We start from the raw sequence: 25,981 nt of genomic DNA on the forward strand, positions 1-25,981 counted from the left end.
GTCGGGCTGTCTACATTGCTCTTATGGGATCGAGACAACCTCTCTCTACTAACCTTGCTCCCGGAGTAGTGATGGGCAGAACGGTTCTTTAGACCGAGTCGGTTCTTTTGGATCAGTTCCGTGAAATGATTCGTTCAGAAGGATTCGTTCATCTCGGTCAATTCGTTCTTTTCTGTGTATGAGATCTGGCTCTTTTATCAGGTGTCGTAACTCGTTCATCCTTTAGAGTATTATGTACGTGTTTTTGTATTTGAATTTGAACATTGCTTTCCGTAGCCAGTGAATCAGAGTTTCGTATATGAAACAAGATTATTTATATTTTATTACTTTTTAAGTTACAAATATTAATATATAGGCAATTTACACATTAGTGACAGTAAAGTGTTTACATATGTAGACCAACACATTTACAGAAAAAAAGACAAAAATTTAATACTACTACTGCGATTCAGTATGAAGAGAAACAAATGAAGTACATTAATTAACCCAAAAATGGTAAGTGTAAACATTTGTAGTTACTTTCCCTGTTATTTTTAATTCATATGGTTTTTTTTTTTTAGTTTTTTTTTCTTCCTAATTTGTGTATGTGAATGTGAAAAAGCAATTTTAAACCACTACTTAACAGTTGACTTTTTCAGGTATAGATACTTTTCATGTTACCCTATTTTATTTGATCAGTTATCGTTTGCTCATGTGAACATGCGCACGCTGTGATTACTAATTCTTCAGACTCCTGACGTCATGAATCATTTCACGAACGAATCAGACCGGGCGCGTGGCCGGTTCTCTCATCTCGTTCTCTCGTTCTCTCCGCGTTTTCGTTCTTCCGAATCTTTCAAGGTACCGGCTCTCAAAGAGCCGGATCTTTACATCGCGAACGAATCGCAAGATTTCGTTCTCTCAAAGATTCGTTCTTTTTGAACGAATCGTTCACGAACGACCCATCACTAATGGCGGAGTCACTTCTATACCCTGTATGTTCTATGCGCTGCTCGGCGGGAATTAAATTTCTGTAGTCTTGTTCGAGGAAAATTTGGAATATTTAAATATTGGGTTTTGGTGTTATGGTCTGTTTTTGTTATAAAAGTCAAGAGTCGAAATGTCGTAAGTGTGTACTTTTGTTTTGGCTGTTTTGAGAATTGTATTTTTATACTTTATTGTATTCGGTATGATTCTAGCTTTAGTGGTTATGTTATGTAGTTTCATGCATTTTTAAATAATAGTTCCGGAACTTCCGCGACTTTAATTTATTTATAAATTTGTTACATGTGTTCCAACAGTGTAAATACTTTTGGGGCCGGTACAAACACATGGTAGGACAACAAACGTGAGGTGGGCACTACAATCAGGGTAGGCACCACATCCAGGTAGGACACACTAACATGTAGCCGCCACACACATGATACAGGTGCATTTGATAATTTGATTTACGTAAACATTGGGAAGTCAAAAAAATAAGGGAATAGTCTAGAACCTGATACAATAACAATATGGATGATGTCGCTAACATAGCTTAAATATTCCTTAATTTGTCTTTAAATGAATATGGGCCCTTAAAAGTCCTTAAATTTCACAAATAATCCTTAACTTCATGAGAATGTTATCTTTGAAAGATTTGTGCAATGGGAGTGCATGACTTGATTTAGGCTTTTGGACATACGCCATTGCTTAGCAATGGCGTATGTCCAAAAGCCTACATCAATTCATGAGAATGACTCATAGCATGCAAGTAATAAATAAATGCGGGCATCATAATGTCCTTGTTTCCGTCTTCATGGTAAACAACGCCTTGCACATGTGCAGTGCAATTGGTAAAATTCGGACCATATAATTATAGTTTATGAATAAATACATTTTTAGTTAATTTTTTTTTCGAGTTTGGTGTTTCACCTTTAAACTGAAAACGTGTGTTGTATTGTCTTACTTTGAATTTATAAAGTAAATGTAAATATGATCCTTTAAGGTGTTAGGGCTTCAATGTTCAGATAGATACTATGGTTGTGTTAGATATGTGTTCCAGAGTTAATTATTGACAACAGGGGCAAATATGCAAGAATTGAACCAACCAAGATGAAATTATTATTATTTATTTAATATTTAATAATTTATTTTCTTGTAGGTTTTTATGGTATTACAAATAGTATGTATTTTACCACTTGATAGTGTTGAAAGCAATGAAGTAAAGGGGTTCTTAAAAAGTTCTTAGTTTTGATTGGACGAGAGGGTACGAACCATGAGAAGTGATACACCATTTCCACTTCTACATTCTTATGTGACAAGCGTGAAAATATGGGGGTTTTGGGCGGGGAACATTCATTTGCTTGTTTTGCATGAAATACATTTCTTAATTAGGTACTTAAATAAACATTTGGGTATTGTATTACTACAGCCCTAGCTTTTCTAGCCTAGAATACGATAATGAACATCTGTTACCTGCGGTATCTTATTCTACACAACAATCCCACCCAATTTATAATATTTTGTGATAGGTACCACTTTTATGTAACTTATTTATGGGCCATTCCATACCAAAATGAGCCTAAGTGAAAAAAATGTAAAAAAATTATAAACAATGTTTATTCACATAATACTGTAGAAAAAAGTCTCACAGTCCATTGTCCAAAAAATTATTTTGATTCATTAATTATTTCTTTTGTTTTCTACAGTTTAACTTTGTTTATCTGTGTGGGGAATCAAGAGTAAAATTGTTAATTAAGTTGGCAATATTTTTTTTAATATTGATAATCAGCTAATGCCTTTGATTTTAGTGCAGTGACCTTGTTGAAAGTTTATACTTTGCTGCAGCATTCTCAATAATAGTAAGATAATTAAAATTGCTTCAATATAGCTCAAGTTTATTTTGATATCATCTGTGTAACACCCGTTACCAAAAACATATAAAAGTTTACATAATAACTAAACCATGACACTTATAAAATTAATGTCTAACAAAAGTGAGATTATGTCTCTCAGTAGCATTTTGATTACCAAAGAAAATATTAATATTAAAATTTAAGGAGTAAAAATATGGTAACGGGTGTTACGTAGCATTGGTAACGGGTGTTACAAGCGCTATTAACATGTTGATTTTGTGTACAGAAATTGTTCAGGTACCATATTATTGTACTGGAAAACAAAAACTTAACCAAAAAGAATTTTGTAGATGTGTTATGAAACCAATTCTTGTTTTAAATGGTTAGTTGGAATTTTATCTGCCATACTGTCCCACAATAACTGCCTCATAAACTTTCACAAGCTATTTAAATTATAAATGTAATTATAGTAAAGTAGCTTACCTTGGATTATTTTAAGTAATATGTGTAAAAGAAAGTGTAACACTCTCCTGGCTGTGTATGCCAAAGTTAGTAGTGTGTTTCAATTAAAACTAGGTAGTAACATGAAACTTCTTTTTTATGTCTTGTCTTTAGTCCTTAATACCTCTTAGTTTATTTTGCTGGGAACACTTTAATATAATATCTACAGTCAAACGACATGTGTGGATGACAGTAAAAGGAGACAGAAGAATTCACATTGAAACTGCTAGAGATTTCCATGATCACGTAAACAGGAAAGTTACTGGAATATTAAGTTTTTATGTTGACAAGACATAGGTGTTACAGAATGAAACTGTACTAAATAACTACTGGAAAAGTGTTTTTCCAATTCCACAAATTCAAGCAAGTCATCACTTCAGGGTGTACGATTTTAATAACATTCTAGTTGGGAAAACATCATCAAGTTTGATGTCAAAAGACGATTAGAGCTGAAATTGATGAATCTGATTTTGAACCATCTGTATCTTTGCTGACAGAGGTTGGGTGCAAGGGCGCCCATATGATAATTTGTAGGGGGGGGGGGGGGGGGGCCAGACTTAGGGGTATGATGTACTTTTAATATTTTGTAAGACTAACTGCGACTTGTTACTAGTCATAAAATAGTTCCAGTTCTGACTGTTAAAAATTTTTGTCCTGTTACTAAAATACTAGACCACAGTACTCATTCGCCATAAAAAAAACTTTATTGGCTACTTTATTAATTAAATATTAACTATTTTATTGAAACAAGTGAATTTTTAGCAACACAAATGCAGGAATACAGTCCTTATACTTTTGCAGCGTCTCGGGTACACAGATATCAAGAATACAGTCCTTCAACTAATTGCTCTTTACCCCTAAATAAATGTCGCGTACAAATTAAATTAAAATAATTATAAATTTTAAAACGTGTTGGTCAAAATATTTATCTTTGGGGGAGAAACGATTTAAATATGTTATCACAGTAAGAAAATAGTTGTTTTTAAATGAAACGCCTGAACTATGCTTATAATTATAGTCAAAATTGTTTCAAACATTTTTTTTTTCAACTGTTGTTTACCTTTACCACGGCGATATTGTATCACACAAAATATTCCCTCGTTCACAGTTAAATGAATATTAGTATGTTTCACTATGAATCATAATTGCTTATCATTTAGAATTAGCACAGATGGATTCAGTAATCGAGGACTATAAGTTTATTTAGTGATAGTAAAGCTTCAAATTACAAATGTGAAATCTGTTTACAATATTCAAATAAGATATAAGTTACTATCAAAAGGAATTGTTTCAAATCATGTAACTTCAAACTCAATTTAATATTATCAGCTCAAATCATGTTATCAATGAGTGCCTTTAAACAGTGCTTACGGCTATTTTTGCTCAATGGTGTCAGCAAATTGGACCACTGGATATGAACTACACTTAAGGGACAAGGTAAATTCTCAAAAGTAAATTGCAAAGTTAAGTTATTAATCAAACAGCAACTTCTAATTCCATCTGATCAGACACAAAATCAACATTATAGTTAGAACAAATTAAAATTTAGTTCATGCCAAAAATATTCACAATAAAATTAAATTGAAGATGAACTTCTGGAAAATTAGTGTGATCTCAGATTATATGAAAAGAAAATTATTTAGGTACTTGATAATCAATAGTCCAAGGGACTCTCGAAAATTGTTCAAATGCTATTCAATACCACGATAACCAACCTCCGTCAGTACATGCGAAAGTATGACGACACAGATGACCTCTGGCTCTGCAACACAGCTGTGCGTGGTCCGGGAACTATGGCTGCTCACTGCCGCTGCATCCTTCCTCGCAGTGGGAAATGTCTTGTTCGGTACGCACCAATGGTCGACTTCGAAGTTCTGTGTGAAACACGGCGCCCTCAAATGCTTCTATATCACCACTGCCGGTCAATCGTTGGCCTTCCTTCCTTCCGGCTGGAGCGGTTTTGATATGAACTTGCAGAAATTCTTCTCAGCTCGATTCTCTTCCGTCAAAAATGTTGATCGCTGGCATTACAGCACGTTGAACAGCGTCAGTAATCAGTCTTGTAGGCTGTAAACTTAGTTGACTGGTTTCATTCGTTTCCGTCGTGAAAATTTGATAGTTCGTTTCAAAGCAAGTAATAGATCGTGAATAAACCCTATCGTGGTTGCAGTTTAACGCCTACGATGATTCAGATTTGATGTCACAATAATCTAATTCATTAATACTACTTCTGCCACATTGCTTTATTAGTAAAAACTTGAATGTCAGTCGAAACTATAATAAAATCTTGCAAAATTGATATCTCGTGGATAATCAGAAGTAGGTAACAACGATTTCTCTACAAAACCGTGGTAGAACGAATACTCCTTTGTTCTAAAGAATGTACTTTTCCTTTGCTATTTAAACGACTTTCAGATTTCAAAACACAAAACAAGCTGAATGTCCTAGCTATCGCTATTCGCTGGATATGCTAGCCAATCATTAACTTTCTTACAAGTTCATCTTCATATAATAATTAAATTTATTGTTTAACACATGAATTTCAATGGGTTATTTATAAAATATGAACATTTTATGAAACAAGCAAAGATAAAAAAGAGGAATTTCATATCAGTGTCTAAACACAATCATAGAGGATTAACCTAATTTAAGTTAACAGAATTGTTAAGTAGGAATAAAGTATAAGAATTTAGTTTTCAGTATCTTATGCTTCTCTACCTTCATAATTTAATACAGAAAACAAATTAAAAATGCACACATCACACGATTTTTCACTGGTATTGACATAAAAAGCAAATTTTAAGATAAATTATTATGCATAAGTTTGATTACGGATTTGACTCTAATATTTATCTGAAAAAGCAAACTGTAAATTTCTTTTCTTCTTACCGAACAAGTCAAGCACTTTGTCCTCGAAACCAAGGTTTTTCACTCTTTTCCTGTGGACACTTAGAAGGCACAAGCTGGACAGACGTACTTCGCCAGTAGTACTTCTCAGCCACGTCTTCACTTTACGCAGTGTGCTGAAAGAACGCTCTATTGTGCAAGTTGTGGGGGGTATGGTTTGGTAGAATATAAGCAGTCTCCTTACTGCTGGGTAAAACATTGTTTCTGAAAGTATATCATGGAGCTTTGTTTTTTCCAAACATTCCTTATTCGTCCAGACGTCATACCATAATCTGGATTCTGCTTCCAAGTTGTCGATTTGATAAAACTTTTGCAAACTTTTTATGTATCTCATGAAATCTTCTTTCGTCTCCTTTTTCATCAAATGTGGGTGAAGAATTCCACCTTTGAAAGGTATGCCTTTATCTCTTTCAAATCTTGTAGTAAGTGACATAATTATAGAATCCATGTACGGATTGTAAATTGAAACTTTGAAATAGTCTTCAGGTGATGAGCACTGGACATTCACGTTGCATCTGTGGGTCTGCCTTCCAGCCAATATTGGGATTTTTATATCTATGTCAAGCTCATTACAATCTTCTTTTACTGCCTCGAAAATGGTTTTGAATTCGTCATTGCTTTCTCTCTGCTTGGGAAAATTTTCTAGCAGGTCAGTATTTATGTATCTGTCACCACACAAAAGTTAACATGATGCAATGCGTGGTGCAACTGTGGTTAGTCGCTGTGAGGTCACTTTATATCACTCGTGCAATGAGGCAAGTTATGGAATGTTAAAAAAAAAATAAGGGGAACGCAGGGGAGGGCAGAGGGCAGACGGCAGTCATTGTTTTTACTATTTAATAATATATTTATTCCGTTCAATAAATTATAACATGTATCTTCAGGGGGTGGGGTGTTTAAAATTTTATGAAGATAACGATTTTACGAATGCAATCCAAGCGACTGTGAGTGTACGTAAAATCGGGATTCCAGTGTGAATTGCTTCCGAGTCTACTGAAGGTAGCGGAATCCTTATCCTTTTAAACACTTTTGAAGGGAAAAAAAGGTTTTCCTCTAAATTCAAAATTCCAACACAAATTTTACGTTGTAACCTTTTCTGAACAATAATTCTTATTTGAGTAACTTTAATGGTGTAAGCTTACCTTAAAAATTATGAATATTCTGAGCGGATGTGACGAATGAGGAAAACTAAGAAACACTACATAATAACAATGGTTTTTATCTTTACACTTTTCACTGATTTATTTACACTTAAGTTATTTATTACTGATTGACTACACTAAACTAAATCTAGACCAGATGCATAAAACTGTAGACCTAAAGACTATTGAAAATTCTCTGTTTTGAGATGTTATTTGTGAACATACACATTATTATGACGAAAAAGTAGCAAAACATTTCGCCGTCTGCAAACACATGTCAATAATTGTCGCGTCGTCTAACTCTGACTGGTCTAAATATGTTGTGTTGTGTTATCACGTGAGCTTGGGCAGAATTACGAAGGGGAATGACTCGCCACGGGCGTTGAGCTTGCCCGCATTTTCTCCCTGTACACAACACCTTATATCGCAGCAGCAGAAACTAATGCTTGAACTAACATAAAAAATGAAGAGGACATGTAAAAAACTATATACAATAATATCTTCGTGTTGAACCACTTCTACATAATACCGAATTTAAATAATTTTCTTTAAAGTAAAACACCTGACTACACTATATATTTTTTCCTTCCCTGAAAGCTAGGGGGGGGGGGGCCACGGCCCCCCCCTGCCCCCGATCATGGGCGCCCTTGGTTGGGTGTCGTCTCCATTACAATGATGTGTACTCAGATTCAGGCAGTGAGGACAATCCTGAAAGTTGCCAGTTTATAGAAACTTTTCCTATTGCTAGCCCAGGAGATATACAGTCTGGTATGTTTTTTTCTAATAAATGTTCCAAGCTTGCGAGGTCGCAATAATTCAGAAGGAACTGTATATAGATATGCTGCAATTTCTCAAGGAAGCGTAGATGATGAAAAGTGTTTGTCAGTGATGTTTTTGAAATCTCTTGAACCAGAAAAAACTGTCTTTATTGCCGATGATGGAGACATTACATATGTACATTTCAATCAAGTAATTAGTAAATTACCAAACTCAAACTTACAGGCTATTTTAACAATTCTGTACAAATTCGAAAAAAAAGTAGATGTGTTTGAAAGAGTTTAGGTAGACATTTACTTGTAGTAATAAGTCAGTTTATAATTCTGTTTTGCTATTGTGTAATTTTTAATGGAAACTTGAGCATGTCATCAGTGATATTTCAGAAATCTTGTGAACTAGGCTAATGAAAATTGTCATTAGGAGGATATTATATGTGTTCATTTAATTTAAGTACTTAATTAGTAAATAACCAAACCAACCAAATAGTATACATACACAATGATGTTGAAATTGGGAAAATATTAGATAAGTTATGTTTAAAAGAATGAGTAGATGTATATAAATATATTTAGTTTAAGCTGTGAGAACTAAAAGTAAATATGTATGCTTATTTTGAGATTAAACATATTTTTTAGCGAATATAAAAGTTACACCTTACTTTTATTTCATTATTTTGTCATCTTGGACCTATAACTTGGACAATATCCATGGGTACTTAGGATGTGTAACACCCGTTACTATCCTTGTAACACCCGTTACTTTACTATTTTACTAATGGATTGGTTAATAGTTTGTCTACAAACAACTTCTTGACATCAGTGCGAAGCCTATAAGCTTGGCTTGGATTCATAATTTTTTTCCAATTTTTTTTTAATTTCAGTTCACAGAGTTTTGAGATTAATCACTCTGAACTAAAGTAAGATGTCCATTTGCTGTAACACCCGTTACCATTTTTTCCATACTTTATTTTGCATTTGATATGCTAATAAACTGCTTCTACAGCAATACTTATATACATTTAGCAAAGTGCTATTAACAGGTATGTTAAATGATTTCTTAACATTTTTAGTTTATTTAATATTGACTTTTTTTGTTGTCCGGACGTAACACCTGTTACTATGGAATGCCTGTTATTTATTACCTTATGTTTAGCTAAGATTTTAAAACCCTGATATAGAAAAGTATACTACAGCCCCACCTATTTTAGTATAGAACATGGTACGCATATATATTATTTTTTCTTTATTGTTATTTTCTCAAGAAAAAAAATATTGTGCAAAATAAGCATTTGAAACTTGGCCATCCAAAAAACCCTATTCTTGCACTTGTACTGTAAGAAATTTAAGGTCATTATTACTCCAGAACTGTCTTGGTGACAATTTTGTTGATATTGGCTAACATATCAGGATGCAAACACATGAAACCATTTTTAATGTAGCTTAACTAAAATCACCAAACCTTTCGCTTTGTTGTTATTTCTTTAATAAGTAGGACAGAACTAACCTACTCAAGGCAAAGGAGACAATTTACATTATCTTAATTTTTTGATTCCTTTAACAAAAGAAAAAATAAAATTTTTGTATCACGTATCCAAGTTCATCCCTTGATCCTGATGGAATGTTCCTGTATATATTGATCGTAATGGCATGATCCTGTATACATTGAACCTGTGGTACATGATGTTTTAAGTTAGTACACATCAAAGATCCTGGACATAACAAAAACTTGTGATAACACAATGTACGAGGGTCATTCAGTAAGTAACGAGACAAATCAATTTAGCTCAAAAATGGTTTATTTAATAAATGTGAAACTTTCAAAAGTTTGTAAGTTGGCTTCTTTGCAATGACTTCTGATCAGCTGTTTGCTAAGAATTTGTAAACATGACCTATAAATGTCAGTTCAAGATGTCAAGTCTGATTGAGAATTGCACCACGTACGAACAACGTGCCGTGATTAGATTATTGGTTGCGGAAGGTGTTAAAGGTAAGTGGGTAGAACAATTTAAAAGTTGTCGCAAAAGTATTGGTGATGAGCAGCGTGGCCGACCAGTCGACATTGCCACTTCCTCCTTTGAATCTCCCATTAACGTGATAATCCAAGACAACAGAAGAATGGCTTTTGAAATTACAGCTGCAAAGGTGTCTGCAAGGTTTGAAACTGTCCATAACATCATTCAAAAAATAAACTGCAATACAAGAAAAAATGTGCGAGTTGGGTGCCGAGATAACTTACGGACGTCCACAAAAAAACAAGGCTTCAATTCAGTAAACAGATGAAAGTTCTATGTTCCATTGAGAAAAAACCTTTTTTTTGAAAGAATTGTAAAAGGCTATGAGACATGGATTCATTAGCCTGAGTTGAAGAGACAAAGGCTTGAGTGGAAACACACAAATTCTCCAATGCGGAAAAAATTCAAGACCCAGCCATCTTTTGGTAAAGTGAGGATTACATTTTTCTGGTACACACAAGGCCCTATTTTATGCAATTTTCTTGAAGACCAACGAACAATTAACAGTCAATATTACACTGATACGCTTGAAAACAAATTAAAGCCTGCAATTCACACTAAATGTGGACTTTTGAAAAAAGGTGTGATTTTGCTTCACGAAAATGCACGGCTGCATACAGCACAGATAATGCAAGAATGCATTCAAAAACTGGGCTGGAAGATTCTTCCACATCCTCCTTACCATACAGATGTCGCCCCTCGGACTTTCATATATTTGGTCCCCTTAAGGAAGCCCTACGTGGCAAAAAATTTGGCTCTAACGAAGAAGTCAAGATTCAGGTGCCAGTGTGGCTCCGAAAGCAGCCAAAAAAATGTTATGCCAGGGGCATATACAACTTAAGGTAACGATGGGAAAAATGTATAAGTGTTTGGGAGGGGGGGGGGGGTTGAAAAATGGGTAAAAAATGTTTTATTAAATAAACTGTTTTTGAACTTTGAACTACATCAATTTGTCTCGTTACTTATTGAATGACCCTCGTATTGTGATCGTCAGTTGAAGATGCATGGAAAAAATTTCTACAAGACCTGACCTAATATTTTTGTATTGTAATAATATAGATCACCACATGGCAGGAGTAGAAAAAATATGCTTGAGGGGGGGGGATGGGGAAAAAGAATATGTCCTTTATAAAATAATATACAGTCATTTCTTGCAGCTAGGTTATTTTTAACATTTGCACCTGTTTTGGGAAGGTTTAGAGCTGTCTGATGTTAGCATCTAGCGTATCTGGGAGCCCGTGTATGTTGACAGCTTCAGGTGTGTTTCACAAGAGGGCCAGCCTAGCCAGGGGTGTATTTGTAAGTGCGACGCTCGCTGGTGTTTCGTAGCGTGTTATTGCCTCTAAGCGCAAGGCTCCGAACTGGCATGCAGTCTCCTCCTCGTGCGTAGGTCAACTTCAGATTTGAGCAGTAACCAAAACATTATATGGCGGGGAAAGAAAGATAAAGATTTAATGCACGTCCCCTGAGTACTTTCAAGAATCTCTTTGGGGAGTTTCGGGCTTAAAGATTATTCTGAAAACACACTTTTTAGATCATTTTGCTCTTTTGAAAACACATGTTAAGAACATGGAAACGGAACTACTCATCCACGCTTAATGTATTCGTAAATTCAAGTCGTGTTGTTTTATCTGAAGCTCTGCGCACCGTGTGTGTGCCCAGGTAGCCACGGTGTCTTCTCTGGTGTGTCTGCAGGTACGTGCGGACGTTGGAGGAAGTGCGCACCGTCATCGGACACGCCAAGTTGGACGAGGGCGAGCTGGCCCCGGTGACGCAGGTGCTGTGCTTTCCCCCGGCCGGCGACATCCGGGACCACTACAAGTTCGTGGAGCTGGACGACACCCTTCTCGGTGTCCTGCGGGGCGGGGATAGGTGTGTTCCTCCCGTCTCAACCTTCGGGCGGCGGCAATGTGGTTTTTTGATGAAAGGGGAATGACAGGGATATATATATCCCCACCCCCTAAAATCTTAAAAAAGTCTATCAAAGTGGTTCTATCCCCCTCCCAAACCAAAATGATATGCTACGTACACTCCTGTCTTAAAGCTAAGGTGACTCTGTAATTCATGCTCCTGCATGGTGTCTTTTTGGGCGAACTCTTTTACACTAGTTAGTTGTAAAATGTTGAATACCTATAACAAACACTTTAATTTAACACCTACTTGAAATATTGATTAAAAATTAAATTTCTGTTGGTATAAAATAGATAACTTTTTTTAAATAAAGCCTCATTAACAATAGCATTTAGTTTTTTTAATAATGAATTTTAATGTTGAAAGTTTGTCCTACATTTACACATTTTGTGGATTTTGGAAGCGCATATTTAATTTTCCTGAAATCCATTGTACAAATAATGAAGTATTTAGAATAAATATACATTGCAGAATAAAACAACAGTTATTTTGTGCTATTACTGCCACAAATATAAATGTTATGATGACTTAAAGGCAAGATTTTGGGTAATCTTCAACAAAATCTAAAAAATTTCATATCTCTCTTACCTTGAAATTAAGACATGAGGTCAAAGGGTAATAACAATAACTATAGCCAATGACCTCTCCAATCCCTCAAAAAATGTTATTCAGTTCTCCCTTCTACCAAACAGCCTGTATATAAAATAATTAAAAAAAAATTGGACCAAAATTTATTTCTTAATGAATTATAATGACATAGATACCTACTTACATAATCAAAATTGATTCTCAGCCATAAATTGAATACTTACATACTTACTTTGTGAAGTTAATTAATTAAATTTCAAAAGTAAAAGAATAATAAACACAAATTTAAAAAAGCTTTTCTTTAATTTAAAATGTTCCTCTTAACATACATAAAAAAAAGTTAAGAAAGTGTTGCTGTGTGTAAAACAGTAAGTGCGGCTACCTGCAGAGTGCTGGCCTCAGACTTCTGGTGGGCGACTTCCCGCCGCACGCTGGCATTCTGCAGGCAGGCGCTATTTTACATGGAAATTCTTCCGGGATATTAATTTCAGGGGAAAATTTCATGTTCCAGTCTTCCCTCACTGGTACTATGGAAGCCTTTTTTTTTTCTGTTGGTATTTTGTAGAGCATAGTCATAGACACTATAAAATGGTGTACCTATGCAAATTTCTGTTTGAAATCTAGAAAGAAGAGAGAGAACTAGGGCAGTCATGATGATAGTGGAGGTTGAATTTTATTTATTTATTCTAGAAAATTGCAATATTGGTAAATTATTAAAATAAATAAATAGTTGGGGGGAAATTATAAATTTTGGTCAGGGAGAAGTCATATTTAAAACTGTGCCTTTTTGTTGAGGGAGAGCAGCAGTTTTGAAACAGTATTGTTGGGGGAAATCCGAAGTACTTAGCAGATGAAAAATAGTTAGCCATGTTTCTATTTCATTCTGGATTTACTGGAAATCAAGCCTGTATCACTTTGGTGAGGTGTTTTATGACCATTAAACCAATCTGTATTAAAGTGCTTGGTTTGAAATCTGAATCAAATGTTTTGTCATTTGTGTTAAGAAATCATTCTTACACTTTTTATGTCAGCTGGCAAGCAAAGCCTTGTTAGTCTACGGGTTTTTTTTCCAAACGGCTTGCTCTTGATAGTTTAGCAAGTTGAAGTTGTGTGTAATGCGTGGTCTGTATGCATGGCGGTGATTGTGTCCAGGCTTGTATTTCGCGGAGAGAAGGATGAGAACGCGGTGTTGTGCACGCGCAACCAGACGTTTGAAGTTAAGGAAGCGGAGACGTCAAATTCCATGCTTCTAGTGCCGGACCTGGTGTTGGCGGATGAGATCGGCACATCGCAGGCTGCCGAGAGAATCTTGCAAGAGAAGAAAGTATATTTCATTAGTTTTTACTATTAAAAAAAAAACCTACATTACTCACCCAAAAATAATGCATTTATTTTTATCAAAATGGCTGAAACTAAAAGTGGCAGTGGTCTGCGAGTATTTGAAAAATATTAATTTTTGTGAATAATTAAATGTTAAATAATCATGAAATATTTGATATTTGATTAGACATTTTAAATTAAATATTATTTCAAATTATATTTTACCAATACGTGGCCTACACCATGTCAGACTCATTCATAAAAAAAATTATTGAAAAAAAAAGGTAACAATTATGAGGCTAAGATGAGTTATTGAGATATTTATATTTGTTTCCCGCAACATTATTCACACATTGTATTTATATTTAACATATAATCAATTATGGTGTAAATTAATAATGTTCTATTTTATGTATTTAACCAGATAAACAAAACAACTTTTAACCTTCAAATTTACTGGTTTAAGAAAGTGCATTGCCAGATGTTTCTTTTAACTTTCTTTATTTTACACCTAATTTTCGTGTACCTTACTCTCTTTTAGGTAGATTTAAAAGACATACTACCTATTGTATGGTGCGACTTTCTAGAGAAAGTTTATATAATTTTTAGTTTCTTGGTTCATAGACATTAAAACATCGTAAACTCAAAAGTATATGTATATCACAATTTTGTGGAAACGATAACTCTCGCAATTTTTCACAAATCACTTTAAACTAATACATAAAATATATTTGTAAAAAATCTCTGTTGAGTTCATTAATGGGCAATATCCGTTTAAAGGGGTAGAAATGGGGAAAGTTTTTTGAAAAACCGAAAAATCACTGTAATTCCCATAATATTAAAAATATCACATCCGTTTGAATGTAGTATAACTCCAAGCAGTAATACCAATATCTTTTGTCTGAATAAGTTTTTGATACGACCAACCAAAACTGCAAGGGTTGAAGGACAAAAAGAATCATACTTCCCTTTGTAGGCACAACATTGATTCTGAAAGCCAGAATATAAATCGGGTGTGCATTTACCATCATAATTTTAAGAAAAAATTTCATAATAATAATAAAAATATTCATGACAACATGTGTTTAGTTTTTGTCTTGCTTTAGTGGAGATAAGAGCATTGCATTGGATATAAAATAATAAAACTTAGGGACAAGATTGTATAGTGGATTGCGATAAAACAGAAATACCACCGCTAGCTAGCATGAAAATACAACACATCACCGAACTGCAAGTTAATACACCACTTCGCACCAAAATTTAACTAAAAGCATGAAATCAATAGGCCTGTTGAGTGTTGACAAAACTTAACTAAAATTACAAAAATTTAATGTTTTGTCATAATAAAATTGTTGAATGTAATAAATTATTTTAACATGAATTTTGTACTAAAATGAATGAATTAACTGGATTTGGATAAAAATAATATTATATTGTTTGATCTTGCATGTCAAACATTAGTTACATTTTTACATTAATGATGGCACATGTTTCAAACACAAACATTTCAGATTAATTTTTATGTTTTTGTAGTTCTGTTATAGACATACTTATTTCTAATGATTTTACTTAAAAGTACATCAGGTTTCAATCAAAATGAGACTATTTGGGTAAAATAAGTATTAAGAAATATTTTAGTTTCATATTTGTTGAATAGTATATACATATATATATATATATATATATATATATATATATATATATATATATATATTTAAAGACAATACATAGAAGTAAAAACAATGACACTGATATCTCCTGTTTTAAAATGAAACTGACTTGTCTATAGTACTAATGTTAGGCTGTACGGTAAATGTTTGGGCAGTTGTTGGGACATTGTTCAGTGGTGGAGCCGAGAAGAGCACTGTATGGTGGATGTCGTGGCAGTTGTTGGGACATTGTTCAGTGGTGGAGCCGAAGAAGAGCACTGTACGGTAGATGTCGTTGAAGTTGTTGGGACATTGTTCAGTGGTGGAGCTGAGGAGAGCACTGTACGGTGGATGCCGTTGAAGTTGTTGGGACATTGTTCAGTGGTGGAGCTGAGGAGAGCACTGTACGGTGGGTGTTGTGGCAGTTGTTGGGACATTGTTCAGTGGTGGAGCCGAGAAGAGCTCTATACGGCGGATGTCGTTGAAGTTGTTGGGACATTGTTCAGTGGTGGAGCTGAGGAGAGCACTGTACGGTGGATGTTGTGGCAGTTGTTGGGACATTGTTCAGTGGTGGAGCCGAGGATAGCACTGTACGGTGGATGTCGTGGCAGTTGTTGGGACATTGTTCAGTGGTGGAGCCGAGAAGAGCACTGTACGGTAGATGTCGTTGAAGTTGTTGGGACATTGTTCAGTGGTGGAGCTGAGGAGAGCACTGTACGGTGGATGCCGTTGAAGTTGTTGGGACATTGTTCAGTGGTGGAGCTGAGGAAAGCACTGTATGGTGGGTGTTGTGGCAGTTGTTGGGACATGTTCAGTGGTGGAGCCGAGGAGAGCACTGTACGGTAGATGTCGTTGAAGTTGTTGGGACATTGTTCAGTGGTGGAGCTGAGGAGAGCACTGTACGGTAGATGTTGTGGCAGTTGTTGGGACATTGTTCAGTGGTGGAGCCGAGAAGAGCTCTATACGGTGGATGTCGTTGAAGTTGTTGGGACATTGTTCAGTGGTGGAGCTGAGGAGAGCACTGTATGGTGGGTGTTGTGGCAGTTGTTGGGACATGTTCAGTGGTGGAGCCGAGGAGAGCACTGTACGGTAGATGTCGTGGCAGTTGTTGGGACATTGTTCAGTGGTGGAGCCGAGAAGAGCTCTATACGGTGGATGTCGTTGAAGTTGTTGGGACATTGTTCAGTGGTGGAGCTGAGGAGAGCACTGTATGGTGGATGTCGTGGCAGTTGTTGGGACATTGTTCAGTGGTGGAGCCGAGAAGAGCACTGTACGGTAGATGTCGTTGAAGTTGTTGGGACATTGTTCAGTGGTGGAGCTGAGGAGAGCACTGTACGGTGGATGCCGTTGAAGTTGTTGGGACATTGTTCAGTGGTGGAGCTGAGGAGAGCACTGTATGGTTGATGTTGTGGCAGTTGTTGGGACATGTTCAGTGGTGGAGCCGAGGAGAGCACTGTACGGGGGGCGTGGTGGCTGCGGCAGGTGGCCGGGGTGTTCTACAAGTACCTGGAGCTGCGTCAGTGCAAGCCGCGCCTGCAGAAGCTACGCCGCCTGCTGGACGAGAGCCGCTACCGCGGGCCGGAGCTGGAGGAGGACCTGCGGCAGGGCGGGGTGCGCACCTACTCCTTCCCTGAGCTGCTGGTGGCCGTGCAGGCGAGCGAGCAGGAGCTGCGCGCCGCCCTCCGCGAGATGCTTGCAGTCGAGCTGGACGGCGCCTGGCGCGTCCTGGACCACGAGTACCGCTTCCGGGTCGTCTCCCACATCCTCAACCTGGTGGACGAGAACTCGTGGCCCCTGGACGCCGTCCCCCGGGACCTCACCCTGTCCACCCTGTCCGGCCTGGTCCCGGAGAGCATTCTGGCCCAGTGCTTCCGGTGGTACACGGAGCCTACCGCAGGTATTAGCTGCAGCATGTGTGTGTACTGTTTCGTTCTTTGCTTACTGCTCAAGAGGCTTAGTTTTTATTACAGTCAAACTCCTCATTTATGAGTTACTTTGTAACAGGTGCAGCAATTTTTATGAGTACTTTCTTAAATTTAATGGATAACCCCAATAAATGGTTAATCCAGGTTTGAATAGTTGAGAGTTTACTTAGATGTGAATCGACTCTTGGTTGGTTCATAGCAGTGATCTCGTATTGACACTGCGCCAGCAGATATGGCCGGCTTTTCACATACTTTATGCATGTAAATTTAATCAGATGTTAATATTCGAGTGTTATTAAAAAAAATTGCGCAATATATATACAACACACGTATAAGAAATGTTACTTAAAATAGTGGTAGAATCTTTTCTCACGTGAAATACCCATATTTTAAATGTATGAAATGCCTGTTATATTAGCTTGTTTGAATTTTTTTTTTTTCATGATTACTTGCCATATTAAATAAAACTTTTAAATCTATTCATATTTCCAACTTTTGTTTTGTACTAAATTTTAAATACGTATCATTATATTTTTTCATATATTAAAAATCAAAAGAAAAGGCAGCAACTATACGTGCGGCTATCTTTGTGGTAATCGCATCAAACATTTGTTCGCCAAGTCACAATCGATTGTAGCGACTCATGTCGTTCCAGCCCACTACTAGAAATGCACCTAACATTTCTTCGACACTGCTGCCTCCTGTTGTCGAAGATTGGAAATGTTTGACTAAATGTTTCACTAAAGCTAAGATCTTGTAGTCCTAGTATGTGTTGGAGAAGCGTTTAGAAGAATGATCCTTAGATAATTCTTGGGCTAAGATCATTGGATCGCGGATCGAAGAGCAGAGTGGTGCAACTGGCCGTAAGTGTCCGGCCGAGCTGGGATCCACTGTGCGTGCATCGGGCCTCCGGGGGCTGAGGCTCGGACGATGGTGTCGGGTGTTGCAGACGAGGGGCTGTTCCGGCTGAGGGGGGACCGGGTGTGTTGCATCCTGGCGGAAGTGCTGCTCCGGGCGGCCGGCAAGTTCAACCTGAACGAGTTCCTCACGGCCTGGCAACAGAGCGTGCCCGAAGGTGACGGGCATGCTTGAGGACTGACTTATTATATTTAGAGGTTTTCACTTGAAAATTTTCAGTCTCCGGGTTTGATAAGTGAAATTGATAGTCCTTTCTTGAATTAAAAGGAAGCTATTTCAGTGAAATATCTCACAGTGTTATTAAGAAAATAAGAAAAAGTTTCATACGTAATAATAATAATAATAATAATAATAATTTTTTCTACATTAGTGCCTGCCTACAGTCAAAGCATTTAAGAGGCAGGCACTTAACAAATAATGCAATAAATACACTCAAAATCATTAAACTGAAGAACACAAATTAACATAAAGCACATGACTAGAACACACACAGATAATAATTAGAGATGAGACTCGAAAACTCAAGCTGAGTCAAGTGAGTGAGTAAAGCTAGACTCAAAGGGCGAGACTTAATAATCTTTTCTTATAACTGTATTCCGTGTTTTCTCGCATAATCGTCTCACTTTTTATTCTAAAATCAAGTTTGAAAAGTAGAGGTGCGACGATTATGTGTAAAAAAAATTTTTGTTAGTTAAAGTTATTCATAAAAACAAAACCAATTCATGGAAAGTACGTTTATTTAAAACGTGAAGTATAAAAGAGCACGCCAAACAATTAAAATTAATAAGTCGTGCAAAAAAAAACCTTTCAACTTTAAATAGAAAAACAAAATACGTGATCCAAATGCATGCTGAACGAACGCGTAACTATCGCCGTAGTAAGTACACACTCCACGAAAGAGAGCAAGCCATCAGATGTAGTTAACTCGGTACTCGACAGAGAGCGCGCGTTGCATGCACTCAGCGAGATATTGATATTCAGCTACGTGTGCATGCTCTATACGGGACGCAACATAACCAAACAGAGAGCGCGCATTGCATGAACTCGGCAAGATATTGATACAGTAAAACCTCCATAAAGAATATTCTAATTAACGAAAAACCCCATACAACGAAATAAAATTTTGGTCCCGCCAAACCGCCATAAGATCAATGCTGTTTTAACCTCTAAATACCAAATTTTATTTGTTCCGAAATAGTGAAATTCCCTTTACAACGAACTGCCGCTTTTGAAAAACACGCAAAAATAAACATCTCCTACAAGACATCCACTAATTTTTTTGCATTCACTGCTTAAAAAATATGTGCGTATAACCGTAAAATAATATGCACCATCGCGGAAGACAATAAATAAACAAAGCATCATGGATAACACACATTGTGTATACATGCCACACTTTGTTCAAAATGGCGGGTACATTTAGCGCTAGTGGCGGAAACCTCTCGTACCATCGCTCTGGCAAGACAAACAACTAGTATATTTTGCGTTTCTATGGTTATAGATGCGCACACACAAATATATTTATCTATGGTGGAGTACAATTTACGTTTTTTCAGTTTTCACTGTTTATTTATTTCCACACGTAGTTACGGAAATCAACACGGTACTACTGTAAAATGAATTGTAATCCTAAAAAGCGGCGACGGATTGACGTTAAAATAAAATTAGAAATTTTAAATGCTGTTCATGAAGGTGGAAAAAAAAGTGATATAGCTAAACGTTTCGACATCCCGGCGTCTACACTTTCGACCATATTATCCAACCGGGAACAGATCGAAAACAACGGTTCTCTGGTAGGAACAAATCGAAAACTTGTGAAAGTATGTAAAAATGATGATTTAGACAAGATACTTTTTGACTGGCTAATGGAGGCTAGGGCATCTAACATCAATGTCTCTGGGCCGATTTTACAATAAAAGGCACGCCAGGAAGCACTGGGGATGGGAATTGATAAATTTCCAAGCATCAAATGGTTGGCCATTAAACAAGTGTATTCTATGTACTTTTTCATGTTTAATTCCTCATATTGTATTAAACAGTCAGAAATACAGTTCTAGCCATTTATGTGAAGCTTTATGATGACTAGAAATATATTGTGCGAAACCTCCATTTAACAAACCCCTTTACAACAAACACAACAAATTTTGGTCCCTTGAGATTTGTTAAATAGAGGTTTCACTGTATTCTGCTACGTGCGTGCACTCTATACGGGAAGCAACATAACCAAACATTAATGATTGCAACGAGCGCTGGCTACATTTTTGTAAGCGGTACACCACGGCGACACAGACGAAAAGATTAACGTTATAACTAGTGGTGCACCGATATGACTTTACCGATTACCGATTCGATTACCGATTATGAGAGCAATAATCGGCAGATACCGATTCAGTTACCGATTATAATGAACAAATTTTTTGAAGTGTAATAATGCACACAAAATTTTTTATTCCCATGTGAATTTAATAACAAGATTAGGTAAAATTGAGAATACAGTTAAAATAACAGTATAAAAATATATAAAATACACTATTAAGTCATTGCAAAGTGTAAATTAAATTAACTTCTATTTATATTTGTTATTGTAAACAACTTGAACTACAGTCTAATAATTGTAATTTACAGTGGGTAAGTTTTTGTTGCGGAAAACTAGCATTATTATCGACTATCATATCACATAAGGTTACATCGAGAAATTACCGTTTAACAATGTAATCATGTTGCTATATTTTGTTCACTTGAATTTATAGAAAAAATATTTCCACACTTCACTTTTTTTCTCCCTAGTCGCCATCTCACTATAATTATATAAAAATGACTCAAAACCAATTCTAGCACATGTGATTTTATTAATGTTGACTGAATGTATAAAATTATAAATACTTTTTCACTTTTCACGTCTATACAAATAACACAACAACGGATAATGTTACCAAAGACGCCATAACGAGTTTGTAAAACGCAGTGATAAACTCTGAAAGGTATCGGGACCATGATTTTGAACCGCTACTACGACTCGAAAAGATCGATTCTCATAGAATCCACTGCAAATGCTTGTGGTATTTTGATTGCGTGCCATCTATTTTACGTCACTGGCTATAGGTAGGGACCCCAGAAAATGGTGAACCGCGAAATACACGAAATACCGCGAAATTGGGCACTATTTCACAGTTTTCACGAAATCTGCTATTTTTTCACAAAACACGAAACTTTGCGCGAAATCCACGTAATTTCCGTTACCAAGAATGTTTACATTGGTCGGATACTGTAAATAATCTTACTATCGATTGTATTGCTATCGCGTAACGAAATCGATTGTAGTTCCAACATGGCGGCAAACGTGTATATTTACGTTGCCGCTATGTAGCAGCGTTACGAACACAATTTTCGTGTAGTTGGTATTAGTTCTCAAAAATTCTAGCGCACAGAAGCGAACAATATTTACGCTTACATAATAGTTTCATTCTGGCCGAACACAATATTTTTTCGTGTGCGTGCCACTACGGCATAATGTTTTTACGGTGCAGTTTGCAGTAGTGTTTTTTTTTTTTGACGTCTCAGTTACTCGGTTTTAATTTCCAAGCATCTAGTTAGTAGTGCTTATTTTTGTGTTAGATGCCGAAAATATTTACGGTTTTCGATCGAGAACGAGAGATGAAGCAGGAAGGATTTTATATATTTGATGTTAAGGATAAGATGATAATGTGTAAGTTTTGCAACGTTCGTGTGGACTGGATGCGTCGAGACACATGCCTAAAACACGTTTTTAACGAAACTCATAAAAAAAATTATGTGCGGCATCAACGTCGACTACCGGTACTGCAAAACAGACGTCTATAGCAGCTGCTTTGCAAACTTCTAAAAACATAGTTGTAAACAAACAACAATTTATAATTGACTTTGTTGAAATGATGGTGGGGGCAAACATACCTTTGGAAAAAGCAGATGACCCAAACATGAGGACCTGGTTAAATAAATATGTTCAAGGTACTGTGGTTCAGTATTTTTATTGCATTTATAAAATTTTATTATTTTTTATTTGGTTAGAAATAGATGGAATAGAACAGGCTAGGGGAACACAGGGTTGCTGTAAAGGAGACAAGACCAAGAAGAAAACTAGAAACACTAAAAACTTTTTTGTGTTTGCCAACTGAGTGCATTTTATGGTTAATATTGAAATTTAAAAAAATTTGAAGCAAAACCATCCTCGTTTGCCAATTTCAATTTTAATTTAATGTATCTCACCAAATTTTTACACCGATTTTTAGCACCGCTTGCTTATTTTTACACAGATTTTTTGCACCGCTTTTGTAATTTTTTTACACCGAAATGAGCCAGTTTTATTTACCATTTTCTGGGGTCCCTAGCTATAGGTAATGTACAAGGCCACTAAACAAAAGACAGAACAAAAGACGAAACGTAAATAAACGTGTAGGAAAAATTTATTTTTTATTGTTCGAGGCAATGAGATTTATTAAACTTAACGAAATATCTGTAATCTTGATATGACTGAGTTAGATGAATTTTGTAATATATACAAATATTACCATATTTCGTCCTAAAATGTGTAACTAAATATTACACGGTAAAAACCTACTTAATTACGCGGGGACGTAGATATTCGGCAAAGTAATCGTTAAGATAATCGCCGATTACGATTAATTGGTAAGTACCCATAATCGCCGATTACAATTCATCGGTATCCGCATCGGTGCAACACTAGTTATAACGTTTAAAAACGTTTTTAAAAGAAAATTTACGCATCAGACAACTACGTATACCTATTTCCATTAATTAAAAAGTAAGAGGTAATGTCCGAATAAATATTAGATATCTATTTTAAAATACATTGTTTTATACGGAAAAAAACCCACTCAAAGCGCTCGGAATCTAATAGCGGAACCAAAAACATCATGCGAAGTTTACGTGAGAGGTTTTTTTTATCCATATTTTGACATCCAAGTGGGTGCGACGATTACGCGATAAAAGAGGGTACATATTTGACATGTGGAATGAGTATATAATTATGTACCTTTATTTTGTAATTTGCTCAGTTTTCTTAAAGTACAGATAATTTATATAATTACATCACCGGAAATACATAAAATATTAATTTCACTTTTTACTTTTCAGATCACTGGAAAAGATGACATTTTGGAATGGCTTGTTGTATGTCATAGATTTGTAATGTAGCAAGCAAACTACGAAAAGAAAATGCCTGAAATTTACATTTTTTTCCCTACTACAGTGCAGTGGCAATCAATAGTATTGCTGCTCAGCATAACACAAATATGTTGCATCGTTTATCTTCATTTTTGACACTGGTAAAAATGGTAGAAGGCTTTGTTTCTGTGTACAATAAAAGTTAATATTTCTTTTACACATAGGTTAATGCTTTTTTTCCTTCTTAATTTTTCCTACTTAAATTGCTTAATTACCCTCTTTTATCGCATAATCGTCGCACTCGCATAACCGTCGCACTTACATTTTAGGCCGTCAAAATTGGGATAAAAAATCTTCTCGCGTAAACGTCGCATGTTGTTTTTTGTCCCGCTATCAGATGCCGAGCGCTTTGTGTAGGTATCTTTTCCGTATAAAACGATGTATTTTAAAGTATATCTAATATTTATTTGGACATTACCACTTACTTATTTAATTAACGGAAATACGAAGTTGTCTGATGTGTAAATTATCTTTTAAAGACGTTTTTAAATGTTATTATCTTTATCTGTTCGTTTGTTTCATCGTGATGTACCATTTACAATAATTTGCAAAGCGCTAGCGGGCATTATTCATGTTTGGTTATGTTGCTTCCCGTATAGAGCGCACACACATAGTCTAATATCGATATCTCGCCGATTGAATTAAATGCGCACTCTCTGTCTAGTGCATATTCAACTACATTTGATAGCCCGCAATCTTTCGTGTCAAGTGTGTACTACAACAATAGTTACGCGTTAGTTAACGTCACAGATTCAAGTGGCTTGCGTTCGCGTTACAGTTTTGGTTTTTCTATTTAAAGTTGAGGAAAGATTTTTGTTGCATGACTTATTAATAGAGCCAAGATTATATGGTTTTTATTTGAACCTGATTTCGTCATTTAAAACCACACATTTCGTCGTTTTTTTGTTTTTTTAAAAAAATATGGGTTTTTTAAGCTTTTCATGGTACTTACACAATATATTTCACGATTGTGACATAAAAAATAGCAGTTGGGCCTATTGTGTTGTTTAGAATCACATGTAATCAACATTTTAATGTTCTGGTTAAACATTTTCTCTTAAAAAGTACCATCGCTCATCAGGTAATCACAGTTTTTTGGATGACACATTAAAATAAGAAACTGCAGAAAGCTTTACTATGCACACTTTTACACAAAAATTACGAAAATGCTACCATTGTTAAAAGTTCTGCATTTTCTGGCTTCAGCGATCTTCTTCTGTCACTAACAATTAAAGAGTATGTTGAAAAAGACAGTTCAGAGTCGACTTTTGAGGTTGGTATCCAGAGCAACTTCAAGGCTGCTGTTGCAAATTCTGAGTAATTTGCTTTCATTCGACACAAAATCTCCATCACGTCGATGTGGTTCACATTTGGCTTTTTTTGTTCTTCAGTGACAATTTTTTTCGGGGCTACATATCCGCCTGCTAGAGTAAGCTTTGGTACCTGCTTGATGAAAGGTAGGGTCTGGGTGTGCTGTAAGAATTCTTTATCATCCACATTTTGCTTCCTATATTCTGAGGGTCAAAAAGTGCTCCAATATTTGTAAACAGATGCCGAGAAGGATCACAAGTGATCAGTTCATTAAGTTTCAGCAGACTCAAATTTGCTGTATGCTTGAACTTCTCTTTCAGTTCTGCAGTATGTACAGTTTTCATTGTTGACAAAATGTTGTCAACTGATTCTGGCAATATACCTTTTGTCAGCACCTCAATTACAGACTGCAATTTGTTTAGTCTGGATGACAGATGATGAGCACAAGGATATGAGCTGCCTTCCAACCAGTTGATGCATGATGTCATACGGCTTACCTCTCCTTCCCTTGCCCAGACTTCAAGGTTCATCCCTCCCAGGCATACAAACCATCGTGTCTCTCTCCCCCTCCTCCCTCAACGTCCTTTGCCATGTGAAACTGTCAACATCCTTCCTCCCCTTCTCCAAACTGCGTGCGACGAAAGCCAGGTTTGTATAGTCCATTTCTGGCGAAACGAAAATTTTTTAAGGGCCCCCGCAACAGCCATTTATGTTAATTGTTTTGATACAATTTGTTTGTTAGTTACACAACATTATTTCTGCTGGAAAATGACTGAAACTTCAAAATTTTTTTAATGGAAAAATTTAGCAGGGCCGTAAAAGTATTCATTTTTACCGCAAACGAACTATACTCGCCCTTCCTGCAGGACAACATTCTCGGCGCGTGACACATGGCAACTACAGTCGTGTGCCGCGCACAGCCACGAAAAACCTACGCGATTTCCAACTACACTAGATATCCGACTGGAGTCTGTTTACGAAAAGC

The 25,981-nt window shown here is 36.2% G+C and overlaps 1 protein-coding gene across 1 annotated transcript in view; it reads left to right on the top strand.

Annotated features, from left to right (window-relative positions):
• Positions 1-912: 912 nt before the first annotated feature.
• The window catches only part of LOC134528049 (sister chromatid cohesion protein DCC1), a 41,967-nt gene continuing 16,898 nt past the window's right edge, over positions 913-25,981 (top strand). The window contains exons 1-5 of the mRNA XM_063361250.1: positions 913-1,104; positions 11,847-12,023; positions 13,803-13,974; positions 17,102-17,516; positions 18,494-18,619. Of these exons, the coding sequence (XP_063217320.1) occupies positions 1,100-1,104; positions 11,847-12,023; positions 13,803-13,974; positions 17,102-17,516; positions 18,494-18,619 (895 nt within the window). The 5' untranslated portion in view covers positions 913-1,099. The remainder of the gene's footprint in view (positions 1,105-11,846; positions 12,024-13,802; positions 13,975-17,101; positions 17,517-18,493; positions 18,620-25,981) is intronic.

The sequence above is a fragment of the Bacillus rossius genome, chromosome 1 (assembly GCF_032445375.1).
Source record: "Bacillus rossius redtenbacheri isolate Brsri chromosome 1, Brsri_v3, whole genome shotgun sequence".
In the NCBI taxonomy this organism is placed as follows: Eukaryota; Metazoa; Arthropoda; class Insecta; order Phasmatodea; family Bacillidae; genus Bacillus; species Bacillus rossius.